Here is a 26755-nt window from a genome sequence, read left to right on the forward strand (position 1 = left end):
CATGACAGAAAATTATTAAACTAATCCTCTATAACAACATAACTTTCTTAGATAAATGATAAATTAGTATAATTAGACGACTAGTTGAAATATCAACAATCGAATAAATTCAAAGGCCTGACAGTAGCTATTTACAATAAAAAATAAACAACTATCTTTAAAATGTAGGCTACCAGAGAATGTCTAATAAGACAAAAACATGCTCTGACTGTACCCTGGCAGCCTATTGGACTGACAGGCATTTTCAGTCTATCCCCTCCCCCTTTCCATGTCAATACAGTTTCCTGGGTAGGCCAGGACCTCCTTCCCAAATTTAACCCCTTGGGTGACTGGAGTTTCTACTTTATCCAAGTTTGCTAGCTATTACTTTCTTAACGGAGAGAAGAGAGACAGTCGAGGGAGGCGACTTCAAGCAGTCCCTCGCGAAATGGTGTTGATGGTAGAACAACCAGAACGAGCTCTCACTCCGCTATCTACACCAGAAGTAATCAAGTCTGTGAAGAAAGATGCGAGAACATTTCAACCCAAGTAGGTTTCGGAGAAAGCTATTTGAGTGCAAGCAGCCAGCCTCATACAACGGCCTGGTTAGCCAACTAAGCTAACTAGCTAGCTATTTCTATTGTTAAATTTCATGTTCTTATCTCAAGAGACATTGGACTTTTAAGACACAGCTGTCTCCTTGCATCTGATGATATCGTCTATTGGTTGTGAAATACTTAGTTGCATTACGCTAACGCTACCTGGTTATTTGGAGTAAAAAAAGGAACTATTGCAAACTTGTTTGCACAGACAAACATCTAACGTTACCTTAAATTGTGAATCCATTTTATTTTTCTCCGTTGAATATGGTAACTTTGATACACTTTTGACTTTGCACTTTCCCATCAGTTAAACGAGGCAGATTACTTTCAGTTTACCTTTTTCTTTTTTGCACGTTCGAGACGCGTGGCATCTTTTCTCTTTCGTCAGGCCGCTTTAGTTTTGCATTAATTAACAACAAGTTGTTCCAATGTCATCTTAGTGCAAATAACTAGAATTGAACATTCCTAAGCATATGTTTTATGTCATGCATGTCATGTCATATGAGTATACTGTTGTGAATATGTATACTCATATGAGTATACATAACACATTCATATAGTATAAATACAAAGTTGTAGAGGCATTTTGCATGGCAGTTAAATGTTCTTACATTTTTTTTGTTCAGGAGTGTTTGGAATGGTATGCATTCATTGCTAAGAAGTGTTATTTAAATAGACCATTGGTTCCCACTTCCAAATGAGTTACTCGTGATGTTTGTTGACAGACCACTTTTCCTTGCTTTGCTTTCTTTAGTGTTTCATTGACACTTGTTTAGCAACAATCAGTCTCCACATCCCTATTAATTGGTCAGAAACGTTTCCCTTTCTGCCTGAACTTTCAGCTCAGAAGCCGAGAATGGCGAAGACAAGCAGAGGAGAGTCGGGAGGATGGGTGTGGAGACTCCACTCTCCATGGACACCCCAGAGTCCGATGTTTCAGAGAGCAAGAAGAAGCCTCCGCTTATGAGGTATGTGTCTAGACCTAAGGAAAATTTGCTTTCTCTCCAGCAGCCCAACACATCCCAGGCCACCAACTGGCTTAGGGCCAGTTCCTCTGTTTACCTGTTCTAAACAGAAGCCAGTCAACCATGCTCTCCCTGAACTGACCGGAGGGTAGTCAACGTGGCCATAAAGGCCGGGCAAGCAAATATGTTTCAACAGCAACTAATTGTGGTGTCCTTCCAGTAACTTCCACTGAGATACCTGGTATTCACTGGTATACCTGGTATATAAAACATTCTCAAGCGTGTGTTAGGGATGGCAATTAGAGTTCATTGTTTACTTTTGACAGTGAACTGGAGGTACACAGCAGCCGTTTGTGTATACCTGCGCAAAACGGCTTGGAGTGTGTTTGTTTACAAACTCCCATGTCACTGTCCAAACACTATGTTTTATGCAACTTTGCCTTGTCGGTTCAGTTTAAGCAGGAAGTGGTAGAAAACTCACAAATAAACCCTCACATAGAATGACCTATTCTGGATATTTGCATGTAGTAAAATTGTGCAACTTCAGAGATTCACAAAATTCCCCGTATGAGGTGGCGTTGTGACTTCATTGTGAGATACCACTGTTTGGTGCTCTACATTCTGTGCCGGAAATTTAGATGTTTCTCTTTTTGAGCCTCTTTTGAAGTCCACGGTCAGAAAAAGGCTTTGCTCCATGCAGGTTTCCTTTGTTTATTTTCGCAGGTTCAAGCCTGTCGACCAGCTCTCCCCACTGCAAAGTCCAAGCGACAGTGAAACAAAGTTGGAGAGGAAAAAGTCCCAGTCCTCACAGGTTTGTTTGTGTCCGTGCCGCTACAGGATCCTATTTTAGACCATTAGGCCTGACTCTTCCCCAAACCTTTCAAGCATTTACACAAAAGACGGTGTAGAATATGTGTGTCATAGGTTACCCAGTTGTCACCTTTGGGTTGTTAGTCATTGTGTGGAGTTCTGTCACAGAATGGAATAGCAGCCACAACAATTTGTTGTTGTACATGTATGAAGAGTCATTTGGTACAACACTTTTTCTTTTTTATATTTTTTTGTATTCATGTTTCTTTTTATACTTCTAAGTAGTGATGACAGAGTAGCACACTTATCCTCTGATGTGTGTTTGTTTTGTGTCAGTGCTTATGCTGTGTGTAAGGTTTTTGTTTACGCCAGTTATTTATGACCAGTGTGCATGGCAAACTTTTTGTTCAATTATAGCGCATGTGCTGACCCCCATTGGAAAGTCACATGCTTCACACAGCACAGACGCAATGTCATTTTTCCACCTGTAGTTTTTTCCAAGGGGAGTGAATAGGTGCCGGATTATTGTCACATTCAGATGGTGAAGTAATTTGCCCTGCCCTGAAGGTTTTTTGCACCTGTTGTAAGCAAACTGGCAGGTGTAACCTATCACCGTAGGCTGAAGTTGTCCTGACCATTACAAGGCCTTATACTTACAACTTTGCAATGATGTAGTAAATATTTAACTTCCACCGGGTCATAAATAGCATTGGCAGAGAATAAAGAGCATTTTAAAGAACATAAATAATCACTGTTTATTTCTTTGTAGTTTTCCAAAGCCAATGCACAGTATCACAAAATTTTCAAGGAAATCAGCAAAGATGAAATACTCAAACAAAGTAAGTGACTTTTAACCCCCCTCAGTATAACAATTTTCTATTGATTAGATACTATGGATAGACTTTGAAAATAGGCAATCGAAATCATATTTATTTCATTAGGTTTTTTTAAAAGATATAATGTAATTTGATTGTAGTTTAGTTGAATGTAATTGAGTACAGTTCTATTGAATAATGAATAGAGGAACTGAATAGGCTACCGTTGTTTCCTGTGTTGGATAATATTTTGATGTGTGTTGATAAGAATGCTGCTCTGCACAGCATCATAATGTCTGCTGTTTGTCCTCAGGTTACACTTGTGCCTTGCAGAAAGACATCCTTTATCAGGGCAGACTGTTTGTGTCTGATAACTGGATCTGTTTTCATTCCAAAGTCTTTGGCCGAGACACCAAGGTAATTCAGCATTTTCCTTCCAGTTCTCAAATTCCTTGTTTACATGTCTTTTTTACCTGAGCCTTGTTGTTTGTTGTGGCATATTCCACCTGTTGTCTTGTGGTAGTGTTATGTCATATGTATAGATATGTTACTGAAGTGTTTGTCTGTTTCTTGGTCATCAGATTATAATTCCTGTACTCTCAGTAACTCATATTAAGAAGTCAAAAACCGCCATATTGGTGCCAAATGCCATTGTTATCTCCACAACTAATAAAGTGGTGAGTGACTGTTGGCCATGAAATGAAATCACAAAAATGTTCTGCATAATGATATGTAATTTGTATATTGATGTGGCAGTATGATTTTGCTGTGCTGTTAAAATGTGCTTCATTGTCAATGTTTTTATGTTTCTGTAGTGAGGTCCATAAAATCTAATTTTATATTCATGTTTGTATTTTAGTATTGGTTATGTTATTGTTTATAACCTTTTCTATGTTGTGTTGTATTTCAGCACGTGTTTGTATCATTCCTGTCACGCGATGCCACCTATAAGGTTCTGACATCTATCTGTATACACCTAGAAGTGAGTATCATACTATCAGTTATAAAACACTGAATACACATTTGTTTACTTTTTTGCTCCAAGAAGAACTTAAAAAAGTACATTAACGACTGGCTCTTCTGAGGTGCCATTTCTTTCTGTCTGTTACTGTTCACACAGGTATTTATGTCTCTTTAAGATGGGTCTTTATCATGATTCGCTTTCACAGGGAGAGGTTATAGGCTGCAGTCCCGTAATCTCGTCGGCTGAGAACAGCTTCAGAGCTGAATGTCCATCTTCACTTCCTCTGGTAAGCAGTTGTGTAGTGTAGTTATCTGTAGCAGAGACTTTCTAATGAGGAGACACAGCACTCAAAAAATCCTCCATAGAAATGCATGGGGTTAGTTTGTAACGCCAATATGGCAGTTGTCTACACATATCCCACCCCTTCCTCGGCAAAACGTTGACATGTGAATACATTGAGCCAATAATGTGCTGTGTTGTGAATACATTGAGCCAATAATGTGGTGTGTTGTGAAGACATCGTGCCAATCATGTGTTCTGATCTCGCCACTGGAGCAAGATTGGTGTCGTGAAGCCTTGCGCACGCGCATTTCTGCCGAATAGGATGCCCGATGAGTGCCCAAAAAGCGTTGCAATATGGCCGCCGAGTGGAGGGACTTGCCTAAAAGGACTTTGGCTGTAGTGGGTATACTATGATGTAGCAGTTAGCTATAGTGGGTATACTGTGATCAACCTGATGCTTTTTAGGTGGGTATACTGCATAGTCCTGCGTATCACGTAGACTACACCACTGCTGGTTAGTGTATTGTAACTTCTCTTATTTAACAAGATACTTCTTCAAACCCAAGAATACCTCTGTTATCAATTTACAACCAAGTTCTTACTCACTATGTGAGTTACGCTTACTATGTGAGTGACTGTTATTTCCCTTGCAAATTAGTAGCACAGCATCTCCTCTTGTTTCAGAGTGTGGTCACCGCAAAACATGTTTATTTAGCTTCCTTGTTTCCTGTGTATGTGTGTGTCTCTCTCTCTCGTGTCATGTCAAGTCAGCTTTATTTATATAGCGCATTTCATACACAGAGGTCATACAATGTGCTTTACATAAACACAAGCAAACGTGAATAGCTAATAAAAGCATAGAAGGGCAATAGTCAAAGAATTGTTTAAGAATTAAAGAATTAAAAAAGAACAATATAAAACACACAAGGTACATAGTACCTTAGCACCTACCATAGTACCTACCAAAGGCAATAGTTTAAAAGTGCTTAAAAGGTATTTATTAAAACAAATAAAAAACAACATAGAATGATTATACTAGTCAAGCACCCAGTGAACAGCAACACTCTATTATCTATCTATTTCAGGATTTTTCTGCTGAGTTATCCGACTTAGATGGAGTGGTGCGCCAAAGGAGACAGGAGATGCTTGAGAGCAGCAGCTCTGGCTCACAGACGCCCGACTATGAGAAAATGGCAGGTGGGTGGAACTGAACACTGCCTGTTCAGTGGTCATAGATTTTTCGGGATGGGAACTGGCCTCATGATGGTCAGGTTTATGTTACACTTGTAACCATTATGATCACAGAAAAAAATAAAATACAAATTGCTTGTCTAGCTTCAAGTTTTAGTGATTGTTGTAGGACTCAAATTGTATATGGTAACACTATTTGCAACAAGCTTGCAGCTCATTTGCTAGTTTTAGGGGGTGTTTTTGGAGCAATAATAGTAAATTATATAAAGTATAATTTATATAATATAATATAGTAAACCTGGGTTCAACTCTTTTTGTACGATCTCAACATCTTCATCAGGCCTCTGTTGAGATTGAAACGTTGCCATTTTAGAGTAAATAAAGTCTTTCTTGGAGCTCATATACAGTGTGCAGACCATCTCCCTCTCTCTCTGACATGTTTTGTCTGGGACCTGTGAAAATATATGTTGGATGTGCGCACCCGTTTCCACAAATTCAGCTCTTTTTGGACCACACAATCCTGCTGTTCAGAAATGATATAAATAACCCTAAGCTAATGAGTGATGTGTTACACATTGCCTTGTGTGTTCATAACACTAGATCCAGTCCACACCAGTCCATCCTGTGTTTGAGATCATAGTTGACATGAACACCACCCTTTTGTGTACAGTCTATTCTATTTACTCATCCATCCTTGCCAGAGTGGTTTGATGTGATGTGTGATGTGAAGTTCAATGGAACCAATTTCTTTATGTAAACGGAACAATTTTTGTGTGTGTGCACTTAAGAGTTTCCCAGCCTCCCAGAAAATTTCCTGAACGTGGTAAAGAATGGCGAGGTTTCAGTTCACGCCGACATTCACCTCCAGACACCCAGCGCGCGCCACGGGACTCAGCCCAACGGTGAGTAATCGCTTCCCAGCGCCACTAGCTCTCGACGCGGTCACACCACCTGTGGAAATTTCCATTGTTTGTGTTTGGTTTACATACGTTCAATCTTTTTCTCTGCCGCAGGCACTAGCAAACCTGTCCTGGGAGACGTTCACCAAGACAAACCGTCGCAACCATTGTCTCTCAATACTCTTCTGCTCATTTATATGTTTCTGTGAGTGTACCATTTGTTCAAGTTGTCCGTGTCAAAATAGCATCAGATGTCATCTCTCCGACATGCCCAAACTTGCAAAGAGGTGTTGGCCTAAATCTTGTATCAACATGTGAATGATTCTTGTTTTTCTTTACAGAGTGTCCATCCTTGTCCTGTCTTCATGTTACATGGCCTTCAAAATTGTCGTTTTGGAACAGAGGCTGAATTCCCTGGGCTCAGTTGGAGAGTATCAACACAATGAGTAAGCTCGTCTTTTCCCCAAGGGTGCTGTTGGAGATGTTGAGCCCAAAAAAAAAAAAAAAGATACACATGGGGTCAGCCAGGGCACTGGACTTGAGCCCATTCCCAGATAGTCTTATTGCTGACAGTAACACTTTATTGAAATTGCAATCCACCCTTCCCTCTCCCCGGTCCTTCAGATATAAAGGATCAAGGACTCATATCCTGTTGGTACAGTGTACCTTTTGTTGTGGATTATATGGGGTAAGAAATGCCTCAGAGGCAGATCAGGAGACTTCACCCGGCTAGCCTTACAAAGTCACATGGGCCACTGCTCAGAGGACGTACCCAGACTGTAAAAAGAAAAATGGGAGAAATAATGAGAGCTGGTCAGCTAGTTGCCGATTCTTACAGTGTAGCTTTCTTTTCGTGTTTGTTTGTGTGTGTGTGTGTGTGTGTGTTGTGTCTGTGGTGCTCTCTCTCAAACAAGAAGTTTACTGTTCAGCTTTGTTCAACTTTTTCACAATGACCTGTGCCCAAAGCACAAAATGTGCATAGAATTATGCTGACACATTCATGTCCAGTTAAAATGGCATGTCAGGCAAGCCTGTTCCAGGATATTAGAAGCTTTTTTCCCATCCATCTTCCATCACCATCAAATTTGTCACTTTGTTTCCAGTAATGCTGTACACCACCGCCCACACTCGGAGGTCAATGCAGAGATGTACGGAGAGTTGTCCACAAATCTCTTCAAACTTGAAAAGGTAAGAAGCAGTAGAACAAGAAGTTATATGTTCCTTTATAGACCTAGCTGTCATGGCTGATGAACAGTTTGAACAAATATGGCGGCTTCTTCCTTGTGCCACGCCTGAGTGTCTCATTCGACTTGCTGAGTAAAGGGAAATTCGTGTGTGCCCTTCACTTTCATCATGCCCTTGTTGATGGCTAGCTAGGTTAGATCATCTACAGGTGTGTTTATGGATGGTAGAGCAAGGCTATCATATAAAGCTTAAGGCCATGGTTGATCCCCCTGAATGTCGTCATGGGAGCATGTCTGCCAAAGATGTGATGTGTGGGTAATCACCACTGTAGTCACACTATCCTGCAATTTGCAAAGCATTTAAGAGAGCACCTCCTCTTCGTGCCGCTTGTTGGTGAGGTCATTAGTAATGGAAACTGCAGTAATTGCTTAAGCCATATTCAGGTTTGGAGTAGAGAGGTATTAGACATGCATAACAGTAACGGCTAGACTTGCCAGGGAGCTAACCATAGACTGAGAACAGGATAAGCCTCACTGCTTAAACATTTATGGGAGCTGTTCTCTCGAGGCCGTGAGGCCAACTCAAGAAGTCTGCTGAGCTTCTTTGCGGCTGATGGATGTGCTCTCAAGTATTTGTGTTGTAGGTGAAGTGCTGCGTCAAGTTCATAGTTGATTTTTCTATAATCACTTCCTTGTGTGCCCCCAGATTCAAAGAAACCTACGAAAGCTCCTAGAAGAAACCTGAAAAACTTGATCTCACCTGTTAACGTGATGCCGCCTTTGCAAAAACCTGGGGGAGAACCATGCAAAGGCCAAACAATTCTTTTCAACGAAGAGCATCCGCTGTTGTGCAATATGCAGAATATTCTGTCTTCTACTCAGGACCACACAACACTTTTGCATTTCTCACAATGTATTTCATGGCTGGTAGAAGAACAGAAGACGTAAGCTTTACTCACAGTTCTATAATTGGACTGTGCTTGGGTGTATAAATTGGTCCCAAGGACCTGCGATTTCCACATTTCATAAAATATGGTCAAATCACAAAGACCTGCTGTTCATATTTATCTTTGACATATTTCAGATGGCAATAAAATATTTATAGTTTGCTTAAGATCCTCTAATGATGCATTAAGCAGCCTACAAGTAGTTTTCAAGTGCCTCGCTTTTGGATGAAGACAGCATTCAATTACAGTATGTGGTACATAATAGTATATTGTTGGGTGACTGTTTTTAAATTGTCATTTTATTTCAGTTGAATTAATTCTTTAGTCTAACTAATGAAATGTTAACCTGGTGAGACTAACACTAATTTGTTGCTATTATATAGTAATTATTGCCTACTAATGTCCATTTGGGTCTAAAGTTTCAAAAGGGAAAAAAAAAGTCTAGTTTAAGCATTACCAAAACACAGGCCTGTAATTCCCACTAGTGGTAGAAACACATTTGAGCCTGAAAAAAATGTTTTGAAAAAAGGAATTTAAATGTTAGAATTTAATTGATAGAATGTACCTATAGATTATTGTCTGTGTCTTAAAGTTCTTTAGCTGCACTAGATTTAAAGATTAATTGAATTTGCAATCTTGACTACAAAAATGGTGAGCTAGATATTACAAATGTGAAAATAAAAGCACTATTGTATTTCAATATTGTACATTTTTTTCCTGGAGATAATGTCAAATTTGACACCGACTGATTTTTCATTTTTATATATATATATATATATACACACACACACACACACACACACACTTTGCCATGTGTTACAGATTTGCAAGTAATTGTCCGATAGGGGTAGAGTGTAATTTAAGTATGGCTAAATAAAAGTGTGTTGTCAGAAGTGTCAACAGACCTATTTGTGTTTCATCACGAATTTCTATTCTACCTCTATGTTCCTGTGCATGTCAATATCGATTGTAGACAATCATCTCTCCCTGGGCATAAAATATACACACGTTGATTCAAGACAGTTGTTTCCAAAATAAAGGCATGATTTATTGTACAAAGTACTAGATTGTAGAAGGCAGCATTGTCAGGGAAGTGCTTTGAGAAAGAACATACTAATAGTTAGTTGTTATTGACCTTTTCTATGACATTAGCATCTCTATACAAAAAAGCATGGAAGATCAATTCCCATTAAGCCAACATGTAAATCAATATAACAAAATACATTAACCGCATCTTTTTTCCCCCAGGTGGGAGGTCACAAAGTTAGCAAACAATTTGATTATGAAGGAAAGTGAAGTATCAAATGCAAGTTAAGGCCAGACAAGTCTGTGTTACATTTGTTAATGCATTTCCCTTTGCCAAGAGAATGTCGCGTGTTGAGTCTTGTTAAATTCCAAATGACACTTCACTCAAACTTGATTCCCTGTGCCAGAGGAAGGTCCTTGCTGTAGTTGATCGTGCTGTGGGAGGGAATAAAACAAATGTGAGAAAAAGGACAACCCCGTGATCAGAAAAATGCAGTTATGTGCACTTTAGATGTGCAAAGCACAGTGTTATAATAATCACTTTCCCTCTCAACTCGTGAGTGTCACCAAGATTGAAAGACAAGGATGAAAAGAAAACCACCCCTCCATTTTGTGGTGAGCAAACTGTGAAATATTCTACGACCGTGCAAGTTTGTAATCCGTGTTTGTACTGAGTACTGAGCAAGTTTGTACTCACCACACACACACACACACACACTTACCACGTGGACCTTCTCATGTACTGCTTCCAAGAGTCGCTTCCTGACTCCCTGCCACCTCCTGTGTGTTTCTCGCCACCTAGAGGCAAGACACACTCACGTGTTAGCTCTGAGGTTACCAAACCTTTTCGTCTTCAAGCCACAGTGAAGTTCACACTTACATTGCACATAGCCATATGATCATGTATGTGAGCACACTCTCACATTAACTCTGAGGCTATGACATTTCTTCCTGAAGCCACAGGGATGTCAGTGATGATAGGATCATATGATTACACACTTATTCTTCATTTTGTACTTTATGGGTGAATGACAACAATTAAGAAGGTACCCTAGTTCATTTACAGAAAGATCTTTGTTTTTCTTTCAGTTTTCATGCTACTATTTCAAGCAACCACACAAGTTCATTTTTGTCCTTGTATGTGTGAAATAGCCATTATCTTCAAGGCAAAATACGGTACTCACCAAAGGCTCCTCCGATTTCAGCCCCACTGGTTGGAATGTTGACATTCACAATGCCACAGTCGGATCCTTTGGGCCTGCAGACAATCATGGCACAGAGGACGACAACCAAACAATGGCCCTTAACTCAAGGTGCATATTAAATACTCAAGTCACTTGAAATGTAATTAGAAACAATTCAGAATAGCCACATCACCACAACAAAAAAGATGGGGACAGCTGGAACCCTTTTTTTTTGGGCAAAGTAAAACCAGGAGCGGCGTGACTCACCCAAGCCAGCGGAAGACTCGGCCCATGTCCTTGGTGAAGATGCTGCTGGACAGACCCTGCTTGACCTCATTGTTCCAAGCAAAGGCCTCCTCCTCACTCTGAAAGAAAGAAAAAGAAAGAAAGAAAGAAAGAAAGAAAGAAAGAAAGAAAGAAAGAAAGAAAGAAAGAAAGAAAGAAAGAAAGAAAGAAAGAAAGAAAGAAAGAAAGAAAGAAAGAAAGAAAGAAAGAAAAAAGGAAGAAAGAAAGGTAAATACTGGACCTCACAACCTCATGCAGGCTACAGGCCTGCTTATGTAATCCCTCAGGCAGAAGCCATGTGTTAGAAACTATGGACGCTGCCAAGATTCTGCTCACCATCATACTCAATATGGAATACTTTTTGTAAGATCCTCTGCGAGATAGTGAGCATAGTTTACTGTGGTGCAAACTGTTGTAAGAGGATAGAAAGAAAGTTCTAGACTGACCTTAAACTTCAGGACATAGAGAATGGGGACAAAGGTTTCCGTGTGGACAATGGGAGCGTCGTGTGCCAGCCCTGTGATAATAGTGGGCTCCACGTAGTTTCCGGGCCGATCCATTACCTGTTCAAAGGATAAATACAGTGAGTCATAATAGGGGTCACTGCTAAGTCTGAGAGACTATGATGATCCCATTCATTTAGCACATAATAGTAAATGGCTGCATTGAAATGACTCATTTACCAAGGTAGTAGATCCTCAAAATACACTCACAGGGTGAGAATGATAACAAAACACAACTGCTCAATAGACAAATGTGAAACCCGGACGCTTTCAGCAGATGCAACTCAATGTGACTGATCCGAGTTCCGACTGTACCTTCGCGCCGCATACCACGGTCCCGCCCTGCTGCTTGGCTTGCTCGATGGCAGCCAGGTACTGGTCCACGGCTTGCTTGGTGTGCAGAGGTCCGTACAGGGTGTTGGCTGTAGGCAGACCATTTACAATCAGGATTTCAGAGCTTTCAGACATGGGGAGAGTGTCTCTAGAGTTACCACGGTAGTAATAATGCTTTTGGGAAATGTAGTCCTTGAGAGTCCAATCCGACTCTATACAGAGCTACAGGCTGGCTTATGGCAATTAAAGACTAACACTTACGGTCCCAGGGGTCTCCGATGCGGACTTGTTTGTATGCTTTGGTTATCCTTTGCACCACTTCATCATGGACGCTCTCATGCAGCATCTAGGCAACACACAACATCGAAGACAATCATGTAAATCAAAGCCCCTTTATGCAGAAAATGCAACTGACTCTTTTCTAATTACATAATAATACTAACTTAATTTGAAAACCTCATAAGCACACAAAGTAATTGCTGTTTTCCATGTAGAAGGCTAATTAGGGGTAAAGTGAATGGACAGCAGATACTGGGGGTCTGTTTGAAACAGAACACAGCTGCCTCACTGCCTTCAACTGTATAACGAGTTACTTAGCGTAGCAGAGATCAATGTATCAGCTTTGAACTTTGTTTCTAACAGCCTAGCAAGAAAGCCGTTGGCAGGATACCGACCGCTGACTTAATCAATGGGAGTTGAAGCAGAGACGTTCTAAAGAATCTTCGGTTGAAGGCAGCATGAAGGATACATATACGCGGTCTTTAAAATTCGGCAAAACAAAGGTATCTTAGAAGGCAGAATTGTATACAAATATTTGATTTGGAAATGCTTCAATGCCTTGCTGCCACTACATGCTACCTTAGAAGGCAGAATTTTTCCTGTTTCAGACACAGCCTGGATGTAGTAGGGATGAAGTCCTACAGGAGGTACATAATCTTAAAAAAGTAGCAATCTCTCGCATACCGACTTCATTTGCAATTTTAACTTTAATTTGCAACGTTTCGGTCAGATGACCATCATCAGGATGTTGGTGACCCTGTGGGCCTTCTCCGTCGCACCAGTCCCAAGGAGGTGTGCAAAAGCACTCAACCTTCCAAGGTCCATAATCTTACCAGTCTCCTGGTGGTGGTGCAGCGCTGTCCAGCAGTGCCCACAGCAGCAAAGACCGCAGATGGCACCACAAGGCTCAGGTCGGCATCCTCGAACACTGCAACAGGAAGACACAAGAGATACGATGAGAACGATGCACAACAGCTTTACCGAAAGTGCTTAAGAAAGGTCAGGCATCTCTTACCGATAATGGCATTGTTCCCACCAAGCTCCAACAACTGGCGACCTGCAAGTAAAGAAATCAAATTTAGCTCAATTAACAGTTTATTTAGCAATGATGTTCCTGGCAGTAAAGATGAATATGATTGCCAACATCTCCATAACCACAACATAACAGAGGCAATTGGGGATGAGGGTCAGTAGCAGAATAGGCATTCAGTGTAGCAGGCTTGCCTTAGCCTCAGAATGATTAAACATTTGGAGGTACCACTCCCATTTGTTTCAGTGCTAATTCAGTAATTGTACTCAGTGGGCAGCTGGCATTTTTAAAAATAGTGTCCAACACGTCCGCCCACATCCTCACAAACAAGCCAATTAGGTGCCACATTACAGATGGCCACAAATTATGTTGCCCATGTGGACTGGCTGATCCTCTAAGCAGTAATTTACCAGTTCATCCACCAATCAACACAGACAACATATTTTTGTGTCCAAGAGTAATGTGGTACCCGATTTCCATGTTTGTGAGCACCTACCAGACCCTATTTTTAAAGATGGTGGGGGCACACTGAAGAAGGCACACGCCGAAACGCGTTTGTGCAAATAAAAGAGTATGTATGCATAGTGCGGCCTTTCTCCTATGTATAACTATCCAGGCCAGCACTCTTAAAGTTTAGAAATAGACAAATTGAGTGAAGCCTGCTCCTATCCTCACTAAAGATGGTGGGGGCCAACTGGCTGAAGCTAACTGTAACACCCCCCCCCCCCAAAAAAAAAATATGTAGCACCTAAAAACAGTACAAAAAAAAACGGTAGACTCACCAAACCTCTCCTGCACCATGAGAGACACCAGCTTGCCCACGTGGGTGCTGCCAGTGAAGGATACCAGATTCACACGCTCATCCTTAGCCATCGCTGTGCTGTACAGATCAAGCAAAATTAAGGAATGGACACGGAGACTTGAAACCATACACATAAAAGTCCTCTTTTAGTCCTCTCTATGAACAACATAGTATGACCAACTTATATTTTTAGCTTTCACAGCTCTACAAGAATGCAAGTTGAAATTCGTGATGAAATGAAATAAGGCAGTGTTTTGACGCTGTTCCGATCAGACATACCCGATATCAGCACCACCACAAGTCATGGAACAGATGGCACCAGGGAGGTTGTTCTGCTCCAGCACCTCAGCTACAATTCTGCACAGGAAATAACACAATACATAGACAGAAAATGACAGTTACTGTATGAATAATTGTGCCACTGTTTAAATATTCTCAATACATGTTGGTGAATCTTAGCTTCCCCAGTGAATCAGTGGGTCTTCACACCAGAGTGCAAGATCATAATCTCACTCACTTTGTTACAGCAACACTCGTAAGAGGGGTTGTGGGGGCTCCTTTCCTATTGGAAAGAAAACACACATGTTTCATATACATACTAAGATATGTGAAAACTTGGTCTATGCAAGTGGAACAAAACAAGTAACCAATGACTTACTGGGCCCTTTCAAAGTTACAGAGAACAGTAAATCTGTAGTTAAGATGGCACATTACACCAAATGTCTGATTTAAAAAAAAAAGGCTCATCTCTTAAATGAATTGTTTTAAATACACTAGACACAGATGCTGTGATTAGGGGGATGAGGTAATGAAAAAGCGCTAACTGGCAAGGCTAAAGATCAAATGAACCATCTCACCAGAGACAGACGTTGCCACAGATGAGGGCGATAGCGTTATTCCAGCCGTAGACGGCCACGGGGAAGTTGAACGCTGTGATGATGCCCACCAGGCCCACAGGGTTCCACTGCTCGATCAGGGCATGGCCCGGTCCTACAGAAACAAAAACACAACCCTGTAGTCTCTCCCAAGAACCACTGGCATGAACCCCAAAGGTGTTACAAGAGCATGTATGCAGTCCGTATTAGGAGCCGAAAACACTATTCACACCACCCGTGGAGGTCACTACATTGAAACCAAATTGAACACCACAGGATCCCATTATACATATCTAATTAAATGGCCACCTCAAAGAAATTAGTGCCTGGTGGTACACAAGAGAACAGGCATAGGAATACGTGTACATACGAATACATGTACTGCAATATGCTAAATACATATTAGTAGAGCTGGCACAAAGCATAGTTTAGCTTTCACCATAGCTTTTTCCATATACCTAGACTAGTACTCTCTATTCAAAAACATACATTCAAATTCAGGAGTTCATGTAAAATGTAAGGGAGTATACAATTTCTCAGAAGTTGGTTAATATACTGCAATTCTAAGGTTTCTGTTTCAACACCCAGCACCATCAAACACAGACAACTGCCTATACTCACTCTCTGAGGGAAGGACTGGTCCACCAATCATGCGCGACAGGCCGACAGCGTAGTCACATACGTCGACGTACTCCTGCACCTCTCCGACTCCCTCTACATAGATCTTCCCCATCTCCAGAGACACCTGTGCACAACAGACATGAACAGTTGATGAAGAGTTGAATGGTGGCTTTGCCTTCATGTCAGACATGAGAATTGCTCTGATAAGTACCAAAAACAAACAGACAAAACAAAACAATCCCAGTCTCTCTAGTGCAGGGGTGGGCAAACTGCGGCCCGCCAAGCACTTTAATCCGGCCTGCCGAGCATTTAATTCGGTTATACGGCTGCTCGCTATTTTTTTCCTGCGATAGATGAAGTTGGTTAGCTTTACTGCAAACTGCTTTTTACTCTTCTTTGAGAACATTTACAATGTCAATGTCAAGACATCATGTTACATAGAGATGATGGGCCTACTCTTTGTTATCTCCTTTGCAGCTGATCTAACTTGAGCGTTATGCTACTCCACTTAATTGGGAACGCGTCTGAGCGCTCACGAGAGGGAGAGAGAGCGGCAGGTTCAAGCTGGCTTGTCTTTGTTGATAATTGATATCTCCTTCTTATAAGAAACTTTTAAAAGGAAATCATGAAGGCAACAGTAGTGCCCACTACCGACCATTTATAAATTGTGAGGGCACAACCAGGTACAGCAGTAGCCATAGCGGGGCGGAGCTGGCAGAACGTGTGAATTGTTCTTAAAGCGACATTGCACAATATATAAATTTGTTAAACAGCATCAAATTAGCAGTATTTTTTAAGCAATTAATATTTTAAAACAACATTACTTTGGATACTAAATGATGAAAATTTTATTTTTTGTGTGTGTGTTAAAGGTAAACTATGCAGTATTGGCAATTTCCTTACTGTTTTCGCTTCTTTTTCACTGGCTCGGTCATGACGAATGTCTGAGAAACTCCATCGCTACCTTTTTCTAGCCGGTGCCTGGCATGTATGTGTATTTGAATGCAGTAAAGCAACTTGTTACACTCGTTATACTTCCTGACACTGAGGCCGTCGGCCCGCCGGCCCACAGTTGCAAGGGTGGTTTTTCCGCTCACAGGCGCTAGGGGGGGAAGCGAGACGGCCACCATTCAACCCGAAAAAAGTCATAACCATTCCAATAACTCTGAAGCAGTTAAATGAAGGTAAATTAAGCTAAAAAACCTCCATATTAAGCTAAAAAACCTGCATAGTGTGCCTTTAAGGGACGGCAGGGGGTGGGGGTGCGGCCCTCCAGCCAATTTTCAAAACCCAATGTGGCCCTTGAGCCAAAAAGTTTGCCCACCCCTGCTCTAGTGCTCCAGAGAAGGCCTACTCACCAGGCTGCCGAGGACTTTGATCTTCTGCCTCAATGCATCACCGATTTGCCTCACGATTTCGCCTCGTTTGGGTGCTGGAATCTTGGTGAGGGTAGAGGAATTAGAAAAGAACAGAGGGAAGGTTTAGTTCGAGTCTGAACAGTAAAGCAGTTGGTGAGTTGCCCTGTATTTGTATTTCCCATTTCCGTCAGGACAATTCATATCTCCTCAAGAAGTTTTATGATTGAATTTCAAGTAGAAATGGACATGACTGGCTCATGCACATATAGGGAACAGGTCCCTATAAAGGAAATGAAAAAAAAACCCAAGGACATTAGAGCTGATCCACAGACTGGTGAGCAGTAATTCAATGCATAAGGTTCAGCAGCAATGACATCTGGCTAAAACAGAGTCCATTTGCAGAAGCTGTCGAGTTCATGTCTAAGTATGTCTAACATTTTCTTAATTCTTAATAATAATACTAATAAAAAGGAACAGCAATAGACCAGAGCACTGCTTTTCCTTGCTCTGCACAAAGCTGACTGTATATAAGACAGCTATTATGTGGTGTATTATGTGGTATACTGGTTTAAATCTGGGTATGAGCTATATTCAGAGTTTGTGGACATAAAAAAATGTTAAGTGAGGCTACAAAAGACAACTCTTACATCAGTCCAGACTTTCCAGGCTTCTCTGGCCTTCTTCACAGTCTCTTCATACTCTTCCAAGGTTGCCTTGAGAAAGAAGTAGACAAAACACATAGGTCCTGCTGGTTTTCACATCCTATTCAGTATTATGACCTTACTCACAGCAATCTAGCTCATAAAAATCAAAAAATTAACTGATGACGTCAATTAATTTATTGATTTTTATAAATAAAAAATAAAAGGCTTTGATGACTAAAGTACAGGATTACACTGTTGATGCCCACAACATCTAGCAGATAACGTTTACAAAATTGTGTCAGAAAAAGAAAACTCATTTAGTACCTGCCGCACTCTGGCAATTGGCTCGTTGTTGGCAGGACAATATGAAGTGACGACCTTGGGGGGGAAGCACAACAGTTAGGCCTACAAACACATTCCACAGACCATGTATGATATACCAAATTTATGCAACACAGTATCATTCTTATTGGTGCATTTTATCTTAAGATCCGAGGCAAGACAAATACCTCACTAAAACCATTTTATTTGGGTAAGCTAAAATGTCAAAGTCGGTATTAACTATTTACTTTCAGTAAAATCAACTATAGTGGAACATTTACTCTGTGCTTGTAGTGCTTGGCTATCGTTAGCCACTAGGGGGATCCCTCCGAAATGTAACGACTAACGTTAGTTCAAGTTCACGTCTCCCTTCGACGTTATACAAACTAACGTTATAACTTTTCAGTTGCAACCTGTCAGCAACTGTCCGGTAACGTTACATTGTGGAGTTTTCTAAGGTAAGCACTTAACTGTAGTTAGCAAATATAACACTCATTTCAATCTGCAAAGCCCATTGTTCCCAGCCAACTTAAAATACACATCTTTGGCTTACAAAAGATGTCATGGCATGCCATCTACAAAGGTCTAGAGAACTCAACAAAAGCATAAAGTAAGTATACTCATAACTAGCGAGCTCAATATCTAAACATTAACGTTGGGTCAAATAATTTAGCCTAGCCTGCTAATGCTAGCTAAATCGATATCTAACTTGCTCAACTAACCGGTTGCAAAATGTCACAACGACTGGTATGTGAAGCAATGCAACAGGTGAGCACATTAGTAAACTTTAGTTCCCAACTTGCCAACACAAGTGTAATCCTCCCCTGGAACGATTGTTCATTGAAGTAATTTTTGCAAAGCCTGGTTGCTAGGCCTTTACCACAAGGATCCTGCAACCATCTTTTGTACTTATATTTAGAAAGAGAACATGTGGTAAATCTTCTTGTCTTACCTCACCCTTGCCTCCCCAGGTCCCGTTGTAAACACCGTCATTGTCTTCTTTGAGACCTAGTTCTTTCAACCATGCGTATTTCGGCTGGTTTATGAGGAGTGTAGACATTGCTGCAGTGGGTCGAAAACTAAGCGAATAGACCTTTTTCCTGAGGGCAATGTGCCTTGCGACGGTCAAAGCGAGCGTGCGCTGCATGTTGGTGAAGGGGTGCAATAAAACGCACGTCGTTACATATACGCCACGCCGGTGTGCGCCTGCCTTCTCACCGATTGACAGACATGATTGGTCGAAAAGTGCCTCTCCCTCTTGCTGCCTGACAACGTGGTAGTAAAGAAAGATAAACTTTATAAACTGTATTTTACTATACACTTTCCTCTGGTAAACCTCAATTGGTTGGGGTTGTCGAATGTCGGCCGGCATTGTGAGGCTAGTACTAGTAGTCAACATACTTAACATATAGATTTCAAGTGCACTCATATATTGCATTACACGCATTAATATTCACATCCATGTTGCTACTATATATGGAATAATGGTTAATTAAAGTTGTGTTATAATGACACGTTTTGTCAGATAATTAATACTATAATACGGTAGTCATTTGTTGTACAATTTAAATAGTATCATATACTGCGAAGGTAATAAGTGAGCAGAGTGGCGCAGCGGAAGCGTGCTGGGCCCATAACCCAGAGGTCGATGGATCGAAACCATCCTCTGCTATCCTTTTTAAATTGGTGAGAAATTAAAAATGGAAATTGTATATTACCAACATATAACAGTGATAATAACATACTCCTATCTAATTCACTACTCAATTCAAATATTTAAAGAAAACCATAGCAATGTTCTCTGATGAATTGCGTTTGACGTACAACGTCATTACGTAGCACTATTTCCGGCCAAGGAGAAATGGCGGGTGAGAATAGAGATACAATGGAAGAGCTTGAGGATGGAGAGTTGTCTGGATCTAATTCCGACTCAGAAATGGGATCAAATGCGGATCGTCGTGGACAGGTAATTACATTACTGCGGAAGTCTGTGTCACAGCCATGAAACGACTCAATGAGCATGAATTTCCCCCCTTAGTTCTAAGGAGCCGGTTGCTTGCAAGTCTAGCACTTCGCTAATGTTAGCTAACTTGCTTGCTAAGTTATTCCTAGTTGGTTTGCCAACAGATAACGTCTGTTTTAATGTCCTGTAACGATAATAGGCTACCCACATATTGATAGTATTAAAGACAGATTCAGGGAGTTCAGCGATTATGTTTTACTCAAGAAGTAGCGTTAGCCTCATGCAGAATATTAGTGGTGACGTTCTTGAACGTTAGACAACTAACGTTAGCCAAGAGGTCACGTGCCAAGAAAGTTAACAATCTAAAGGTGTAACGTTAACCTTTCCTTAACCACATCTTCATTTGACTGGTCATATAACGTTATTCCTTCTTAGATATTGGAATACTATCCGGATTGGCTTGTAAACTAGCTACATTACTTGGAAAGTAAAGTGTGTTCTTACAGTGGAATAAATGGATCTGAAATAGTGTGTTTGCAACATCTTTGTTTATGTAACGCTATTATGTATGTTGTGCTTCAACCAATCTGTTCACATCCTTGTACTTGAAATTGGAATATATTATTGTACCATCTTCAAAGCCTTGCACACTTATCTCCCACCCTCAGATGTCTTCAGCCTCAGCATTCACTAACCAGTCCTTCCAGAGCCGTGCTCCAGCTCAGCCAGCCCCGTCTGCCACTGGCTATCGCAACATGCCTGCCGCAGTCTCCTCCGGCAGTGATTCTGACTCCGACGAAGACGCCACACTGTGGCGAACAAAGCGACAGAAGTGCTCGCACGCTCCCCCGCCCCCCTCGGCCAGGACCCCAGCGCTGCCCTTCGGTGCGTCTGCTGCCTCTGCGCAGGCAGGCCGCAAGGTGAACAACATCTGGGGCTCCGTGGTGCAAGAGCAGAACCAAGACGTGATGGCGACCGAGCTAGGCATCATTGGCTTGGAAGGGGACCTGGACATGCAAAGCAGGCAGAGCGAGGCCTACAACTACGTGTTTGCCCGCAAGATGATGGAGCGCGAGCGAGAGCTAGAGAGAGAGCGGCAGGAGCAGGACGAGTCGGCCATGTTGGACGACGAGCTAGAGGACTACATGAAGAAAAAGGGGCCCAGTGACGACCACGACAGCCAACTGAAGAGGAAGAGGTCCGCCAAGGAGAGGCTGGGCCCCAGGGCCGAGATGGACTTCCAGGGCCGCTATGAGGTCACGGAGGACGACCCAAAGGAGAAAGTTATTGATGAGATCGCTCACAGGTGAGCTGGTAGCAAGATTGCTCATAGGCAGTGGGACATATGATCGGTAAGGGGAGTTACTGCTGAATCAGAATGTGGTCATGACTTGCACAGTGTTTCTGCTAGATTTGTTTTTAACAGTGGCAGCAGCCATTTTTTGCGATTTTGACAAACATGCGTAGCACATGGAAGCTCTTGATCGTCTATAAAAAAAACAATATATTTATGGAATAAAACTAGACGGGTACCTCGGATCAGAATTGCTGTTTATTTTCAGCAGCCAGCGGAGGGCATTTAGCCTACTATGCTTCCGGACAATATTTTGCGTCTCCCCTAATTCTGAAGCAGTGGCACCGCTAAATGAAGAGGAAACACTGAGAAGAAAGTTAATGTTTTAAATAGGCTACATCAATACAATATATAATATGTGAAGTGAAACTCGACGGGCTATAATAACCTCTGACTAGTTTTAGGCTACTTATTGTTAAATTGCAATGTGAGCGGCAGCCAGCAGGGCAGGATACGGCAGGATTATTTAAAAAGCAACTGCAACTACATTGTGAGTCTGCCCTGATTCTGATACAGTGGGGGTATTTATTAAACCGTGGCGGGCCGCCATGCTGGAATAAACGTAGAGGAAACACTGCTTGCAGATACAGTTCCTGTACCAAGACATAATGTTTCACTTCTTAATTGTGTTACTCATCTGTGATTCTGTTGTTTAATAGCTATAAACCAATGTAATGATCTTTCTGACTTACTGATGATGTAAGCAAAAGCAACAAAAAGCATTTGTCTGTTATTCCATTGGCAGACTAATGGAGCCCAAAAAGGATCTTATAGAGCGTGTGGTGAACGTTATTGGAAATAAGAAAGCTATTGAACTCCTGTCAGAGACTGCAACTATAGAACAAAATGGTGGCCTGTACACTGTGGTGAGTATTCTTTGCTTGTAGGAATATATTTATCATTATTCAATGCAAACGTAAAAGCAGGAATGTCTGCTTGTTAAGAATCCTGAATTAAGACAATGCTTGTCTTTACAGCCCTTTACAGCACAGATTTTTTTGCATGAAATCAAATTGACTTCTTTCTGCAGGATGGAAGCAGAAGACGAACGCCTGGGGGTGTATATCTGAATCTTCTAAAGAACACACCAAGCATCACACATGAACAAGTCAAGGTATCTGAGTGTTCATTCTTTCTGATCTATGTTGATTGAAGAATAACACAAATTCCCAAATGAAGTAATACTAAAAGAACCCCAGCATATATATTGAACTTTAAGTTAAGTGAGTACACTTATATCTGTGTGGATGGTAACTGCTACAAATGTGATGATGCAATGTAAAGCCAACAATGATTAAACCCAACAGGAGATATTCCAAGAGGAGAACCAGAGAGAATGCCAGAGCAAGAAGGCTGCGAAGAAGCGACGGCGACACATTGTGGCCAAAAAGATGAAGCAGGCTCTCAACACCCTCGACCTGCAGGAGCACGACGACGTCTCCAGAGAGACGTTTGCCAGCGACACCAACGAGGCTCTGGAATCTCTCGAGGAAGTTCCGGAAGACACCGTGGAACCTCCCATAGGTACAGAGGACACGCCTGTGGTCTATAACTCTAATGACCTGGAGGTCTTTTGATCCGACTGGACTATGTGCTTGCATCTTGTGGGCAAACTCAGACTGTGACATTGCTGTTGCCCTGACGAACAAAACAAACAAAATGGCCATCATTAGACCAAACGGACATACTGCCCCACACAGCTCTAGAGAGCCTCTGGCTAGTGAGCATGACCCTTCATGAAAGCACTGAATTTCTTCTGAAGTTGTGGTTAGAAAGCTACTTGCGTCCTTTGGATATCTCTGGTGGAAGGTTCTGTAGAAATGCAGAAGGCAGGAATTGGTTTTGAAGCATCTTTTATGAGAATCTCTCATCTTCCAAAATGATATAGAAAAACTTCTGCTTCCCTTGTGCGTACACTACTTGTGGTAGAATTTCGTAGAAAGGACAATGCAATGACATTCAGCCATGTCCAAGTACAGTGTATGAAACAATCTGAAAGCTTTATCCATCAACTTACATTGGGTGCACTTTTATTTGTACAAAAGTGGCGTTCATGTTCATGTTTCATTACTAGTCAGAAAACCTTTGTATGACTTAAACGTGTGCGTGTATATCTGGGAAAGCTGAATGCTAATTAACTGCTGATATAACCGTGATCTGTTGTAAGGTGTCAAACACTGCACATATTTGTGTGTATAAGTGTATTTTGTTTTTCCAATTTGTCATGAATATAAAAGAGTTGAAGGAGCACAGCAGTCTCCATAAGAAAGCACTAATTACTAATTCAGTATGATCTGTTTTGAATTTGAAAAAAATATTTTTTACGTCATTCCTTTCAAAAGTCTTTGACAACCGTGTCTCACTTTGATGAACATTGTGGAAGGTCATAAAAGACTGTCAGTTGAGTTGCATGACATTGCAGCTGATTACACATTAAAATCTGTCCTTTGTTTTGCCGACACAATCAAATTTTATTATTCTGTGTTCTTATTTGACAGTAATGAAGAAGTTCTGCAAAGCTGCAAGAAGCACTGAAAAGCTCTGATTTTTAATTTGTTTAGTTTGTATGGCTGTGTGTATTTTCATGTGATTGTACAGTCTAATCATCCTAAGCAAATTCATTTTCATAGCTCAAAATGTTGTGCATTTATTATTGAAACAACGTTATGTAGATCAGACCTTCATTTGTTCCATTCAGACAGGTCAGTATGAATTGATTGAAACCAATGAAAACAAGCTTGATAATGGAACATCACAGACAGTTCATAGTTTTACAGTCCAATTAAGTTATTTTCATCTATCAAGTCTAATTATTTGTGCACTGAATGGCATGTTTCACAGCACTCTACTTGAGCATGAGTGTTTTTTTCCAGACAAATTGAGGCAGAGCACCTGTTGGCTTATTGTCTCCCCACATGGCTGATAACGCTGACCTGTTTCCAAGTATCTTGCGTTGAGTGGACTGACTCACACAGACGGCAGCCTGTCGTTTTACCCTTCAGACTGACAACACAATGGCTCACATTGCAACAAATTAATGCTTCTGACAACTTGCCTATTGAGTTATCATCTCTTCAGGCCTTTCAAATAGGGGGAGAGGGGTGGCAGCCTCTGATCACCGTCCGCCGCTCTCATCAATGAATAAGTGCAAGGGTTGTCATGGTGACTGACGCATAAACGCTTACAGTAACTCAACCAAATCAGGACACGGCTTCATCTTTTCATTTTTTTGGAGGGGATGCTATAAATAATGCGTTGGATGAGCAGATAGGCAGCGCCAGCACCAACTTTTTAATTCAGAGAGAGAGAGAGCTTTCAGAAAGAGGCAGTCGTGATGCTGAGGAGAAAAGCTTGTGTGTGAGAGGGACCCAAGTGGGAGTAGGCATTGTGAGTTGAGCTCTAAGTGGAGGGAAGTTCATGGTTAGACAAACATTCAGCAGGAGGATCTGATGTCTGAACCACTACCACTTATTTTACGTGGATGATTTCTATTTATATAGATCACAGCCACCCACAAAATACACAAATATAATATTTTATTGCGTATGGCAGACATTGAACAAGTACAGTACAATATGGTCAAGTATACATACAGTCCATACATTCAAAGTGCAATTTATTGTATTAGCAGGGGAGTGTTGTACAGACAGCATGAAATGATTTATATAATACCATCTACCATAAATAGAATAAATTAGATGCTTTCACTGAACCATTTTAATAATAAATAGCATGACAGCATGTGAACTCACCACATTTAAAATTCATGAAATCAGTTCATTAAAATTTTGAGAGGGTGATGAAATCTTCTAGCCACAGTGAGGTGGAACCCACGGGTACCATCTGGACCATAGGGGAACCGAAGAACCCCATGGGGAACATTCAAGTCCCCGTTTAAAGCCCTTTTAGCTGTTCCGATGCCCCGGTTCTGCCTGGCACAAACGTCCTCTGTTGAGGAGGAGTTGGGAGTCTGTATGACTGCCAGCTTGCGTCGCTGCACCCATGGACTGCCTGTGGGGGTGGAGGCTGGATTGTCAGAACACTGTTCTGGGCTCCTCCGTCTGCTCAGCTCCGGGCTGGTGTCAGGGCTGCCCCACATCTCTGAGAAGAGCAGAGGGGAGACCCTGGGTCCCGGGAGGGGCGCGTGGAGGACCCTGGGGCTGGAGCGAGGGCTGCCCCAGGGGCTGCTGCCAAAGCCCCCCACTACCTGGCCGCTGAAGAAGCGGGGCACGTGGAGTGGGGACGAGGAGGCAAACTCAGACTCCGAGGAGCTGTAGGCCGAGGAGTCCTCAGCTCGGGACTGGAGCTGCTCCATGCGCCGGTTGAGGATGGCCATGCCCTTACCTGATGTCCTCTCCTCCAAGGAACCCACGGAGGACGCATCCTGATTCATCATCAGCTTCTTCTTCTTGGAGCTCCTGCCCACCAGGACAACCTTCACAGAGCTGTCGGGCTGAGTCAGCTCATGGTAAGCTTTCCCTGCCCCCTCCAGCTCCTCATATTCGACCAGAACACTCTCTTCTGTGGACAGCTCAGGGTACCTGTAGCTGTATCTCTGGACCTCAGATGGAAGTTCTCTGCCTGGTCTGTTCACCCGCACAGTGCTAATGGCTCCAAAGGGTTCTAAAAGACTGATGGCTATTTCTATGGTGCTACGAGGACGGGGGTCCGGATAATTGATTTGGTCAGCAGGATTTACTGATGCACTTACGCACAGTTCAGAGACGTTCCAGACCAGCAGGACTTTACTGGGCACTTGGGAGAGAACTGCGTCTGGCACAGGCTCTAATCGCCGGACTTTGTTTCCCTCCTCATTGACTTCAAGTTTGCTGGAATGGCGCAGGGCATAGGCTGTGGTACGCCAGTCTTTGGTCAGTTGTTTCATCTGAAAGAAATTAAAAATATCGTTTCACCTTGCTTAAAATACGATAAGATGATCGAACGATATTCGTGCGTAATATCTGTTACAGTGCACTTACTATTTCTTGTAACTTACAGAATAGGATATCAGTCAAAAAACGTCACTATAAAATACCTACCTTTTTGAAAGATGTGAGTAACTTTATGTTCACGTAGCCCATCTTGTTCCTCCTGACGTGTTTCAAAAGGAAAGCATCTTTGGCAAGATTCTCATCGGATAGATAATACTCTATCTGCTTCACCATCTTTTGAATGAGACCCTTGTCGGGAATAGTCCACTCATCAATATCTATATCTTCATCATTTTCATTGAAAAAAGGCCTGCAGGAAAATAGGTTCACAATATTGACATTTATCATTAGTTTTGATACACATGCAATCACTCAAGAAAACAAGAATACAAGTTGACATATACACAAGCGAGGTTATTTTCCTAAATTACGAACTACAACAGTTCGTAATGATCAAATAAATAAATGAGTAGCCTAATACAGCTAATGCAGTTATTAGTGATATAGATATAGTAACTACTCACTTGTCATCCCCATCCTGACAGTCCATTCTGTATTTGCTATTTCCCTCCCGTAAATTAATAGACTGATCCCAACGTTATAGGTAC

General features: G+C 41.7%; 4 protein-coding genes and 1 non-coding gene across 5 annotated transcripts; 3 read left to right on the forward strand and 2 right to left on the reverse strand.

The window, feature by feature from the left end:
• The first annotated feature begins 319 nt into the window (after positions 1-319).
• Positions 320-9546, forward strand: LOC125304746 (GRAM domain-containing protein 2B-like). The gene is made up of 14 exons (XM_048259244.1): positions 320-528; positions 1424-1549; positions 2270-2357; positions 3126-3195; positions 3485-3588; positions 3753-3848; positions 4082-4153; positions 4341-4421; positions 5503-5614; positions 6397-6510; positions 6622-6712; positions 6849-6953; positions 7611-7695; positions 8398-9546. Exons 1-14 carry the CDS (start codon positions 428-430, stop codon positions 8434-8436), a joined length of 1284 nt encoding a protein of 427 aa, XP_048115201.1. The 5' UTR covers positions 320-427; the 3' UTR covers positions 8437-9546.
• Positions 9547-9661: 115 nt separating this feature from the next.
• aldh7a1 (aldehyde dehydrogenase 7 family, member A1) lies at positions 9662-19080 on the reverse strand. Its single transcript, XM_048259243.1, has 18 exons — positions 18852-19080; positions 17903-17956; positions 17582-17647; positions 16935-17015; positions 15577-15700; positions 14938-15070; positions 14598-14642; positions 14360-14437; positions 14061-14158; positions 13264-13305; positions 13082-13176; positions 12231-12315; positions 11952-12058; positions 11580-11696; positions 11116-11213; positions 10849-10922; positions 10387-10462; positions 9662-10099 (listed from the first exon to the last, which is right to left on the reverse strand). The coding sequence occupies exons 1-18, from the start codon at positions 19044-19046 to the stop codon at positions 10045-10047; spliced, it is 1623 nt and encodes a 540-aa protein (XP_048115200.1). The 5' UTR covers positions 19047-19080; the 3' UTR covers positions 9662-10044.
• A 419-nt stretch (positions 19081-19499) lies between these two features.
• Positions 19500-19571, forward strand: trnam-cau. Its single transcript has one exon. It is a non-coding gene; the product is annotated as a tRNA-Met (tRNA).
• Positions 19572-19728: 157 nt separating this feature from the next.
• phax (phosphorylated adaptor for RNA export) lies at positions 19729-23685 on the forward strand. The gene is made up of 5 exons (XM_048259067.1): positions 19729-19865; positions 20531-21168; positions 21962-22082; positions 22247-22330; positions 22524-23685. Exons 1-5 carry the CDS (start codon positions 19761-19763, stop codon positions 22791-22793), a joined length of 1218 nt encoding a protein of 405 aa, XP_048115024.1. The 5' UTR covers positions 19729-19760; the 3' UTR covers positions 22794-23685.
• Positions 23686-24800: 1115 nt separating this feature from the next.
• LOC125304995 (la-related protein 6-like) lies at positions 24801-26755 on the reverse strand. The gene is made up of 3 exons (XM_048259575.1): positions 26672-26755; positions 26256-26457; positions 24801-26101 (listed from the first exon to the last, which is right to left on the reverse strand). Exons 1-3 carry the CDS (start codon positions 26695-26697, stop codon positions 24989-24991), a joined length of 1341 nt encoding a protein of 446 aa, XP_048115532.1. The 5' UTR covers positions 26698-26755; the 3' UTR covers positions 24801-24988.

Source organism: Alosa alosa, chromosome 12, assembly GCF_017589495.1.
Source record: "Alosa alosa isolate M-15738 ecotype Scorff River chromosome 12, AALO_Geno_1.1, whole genome shotgun sequence".
NCBI lineage: Eukaryota > Metazoa > Chordata > Actinopteri > Clupeiformes > Clupeidae > Alosa > Alosa alosa.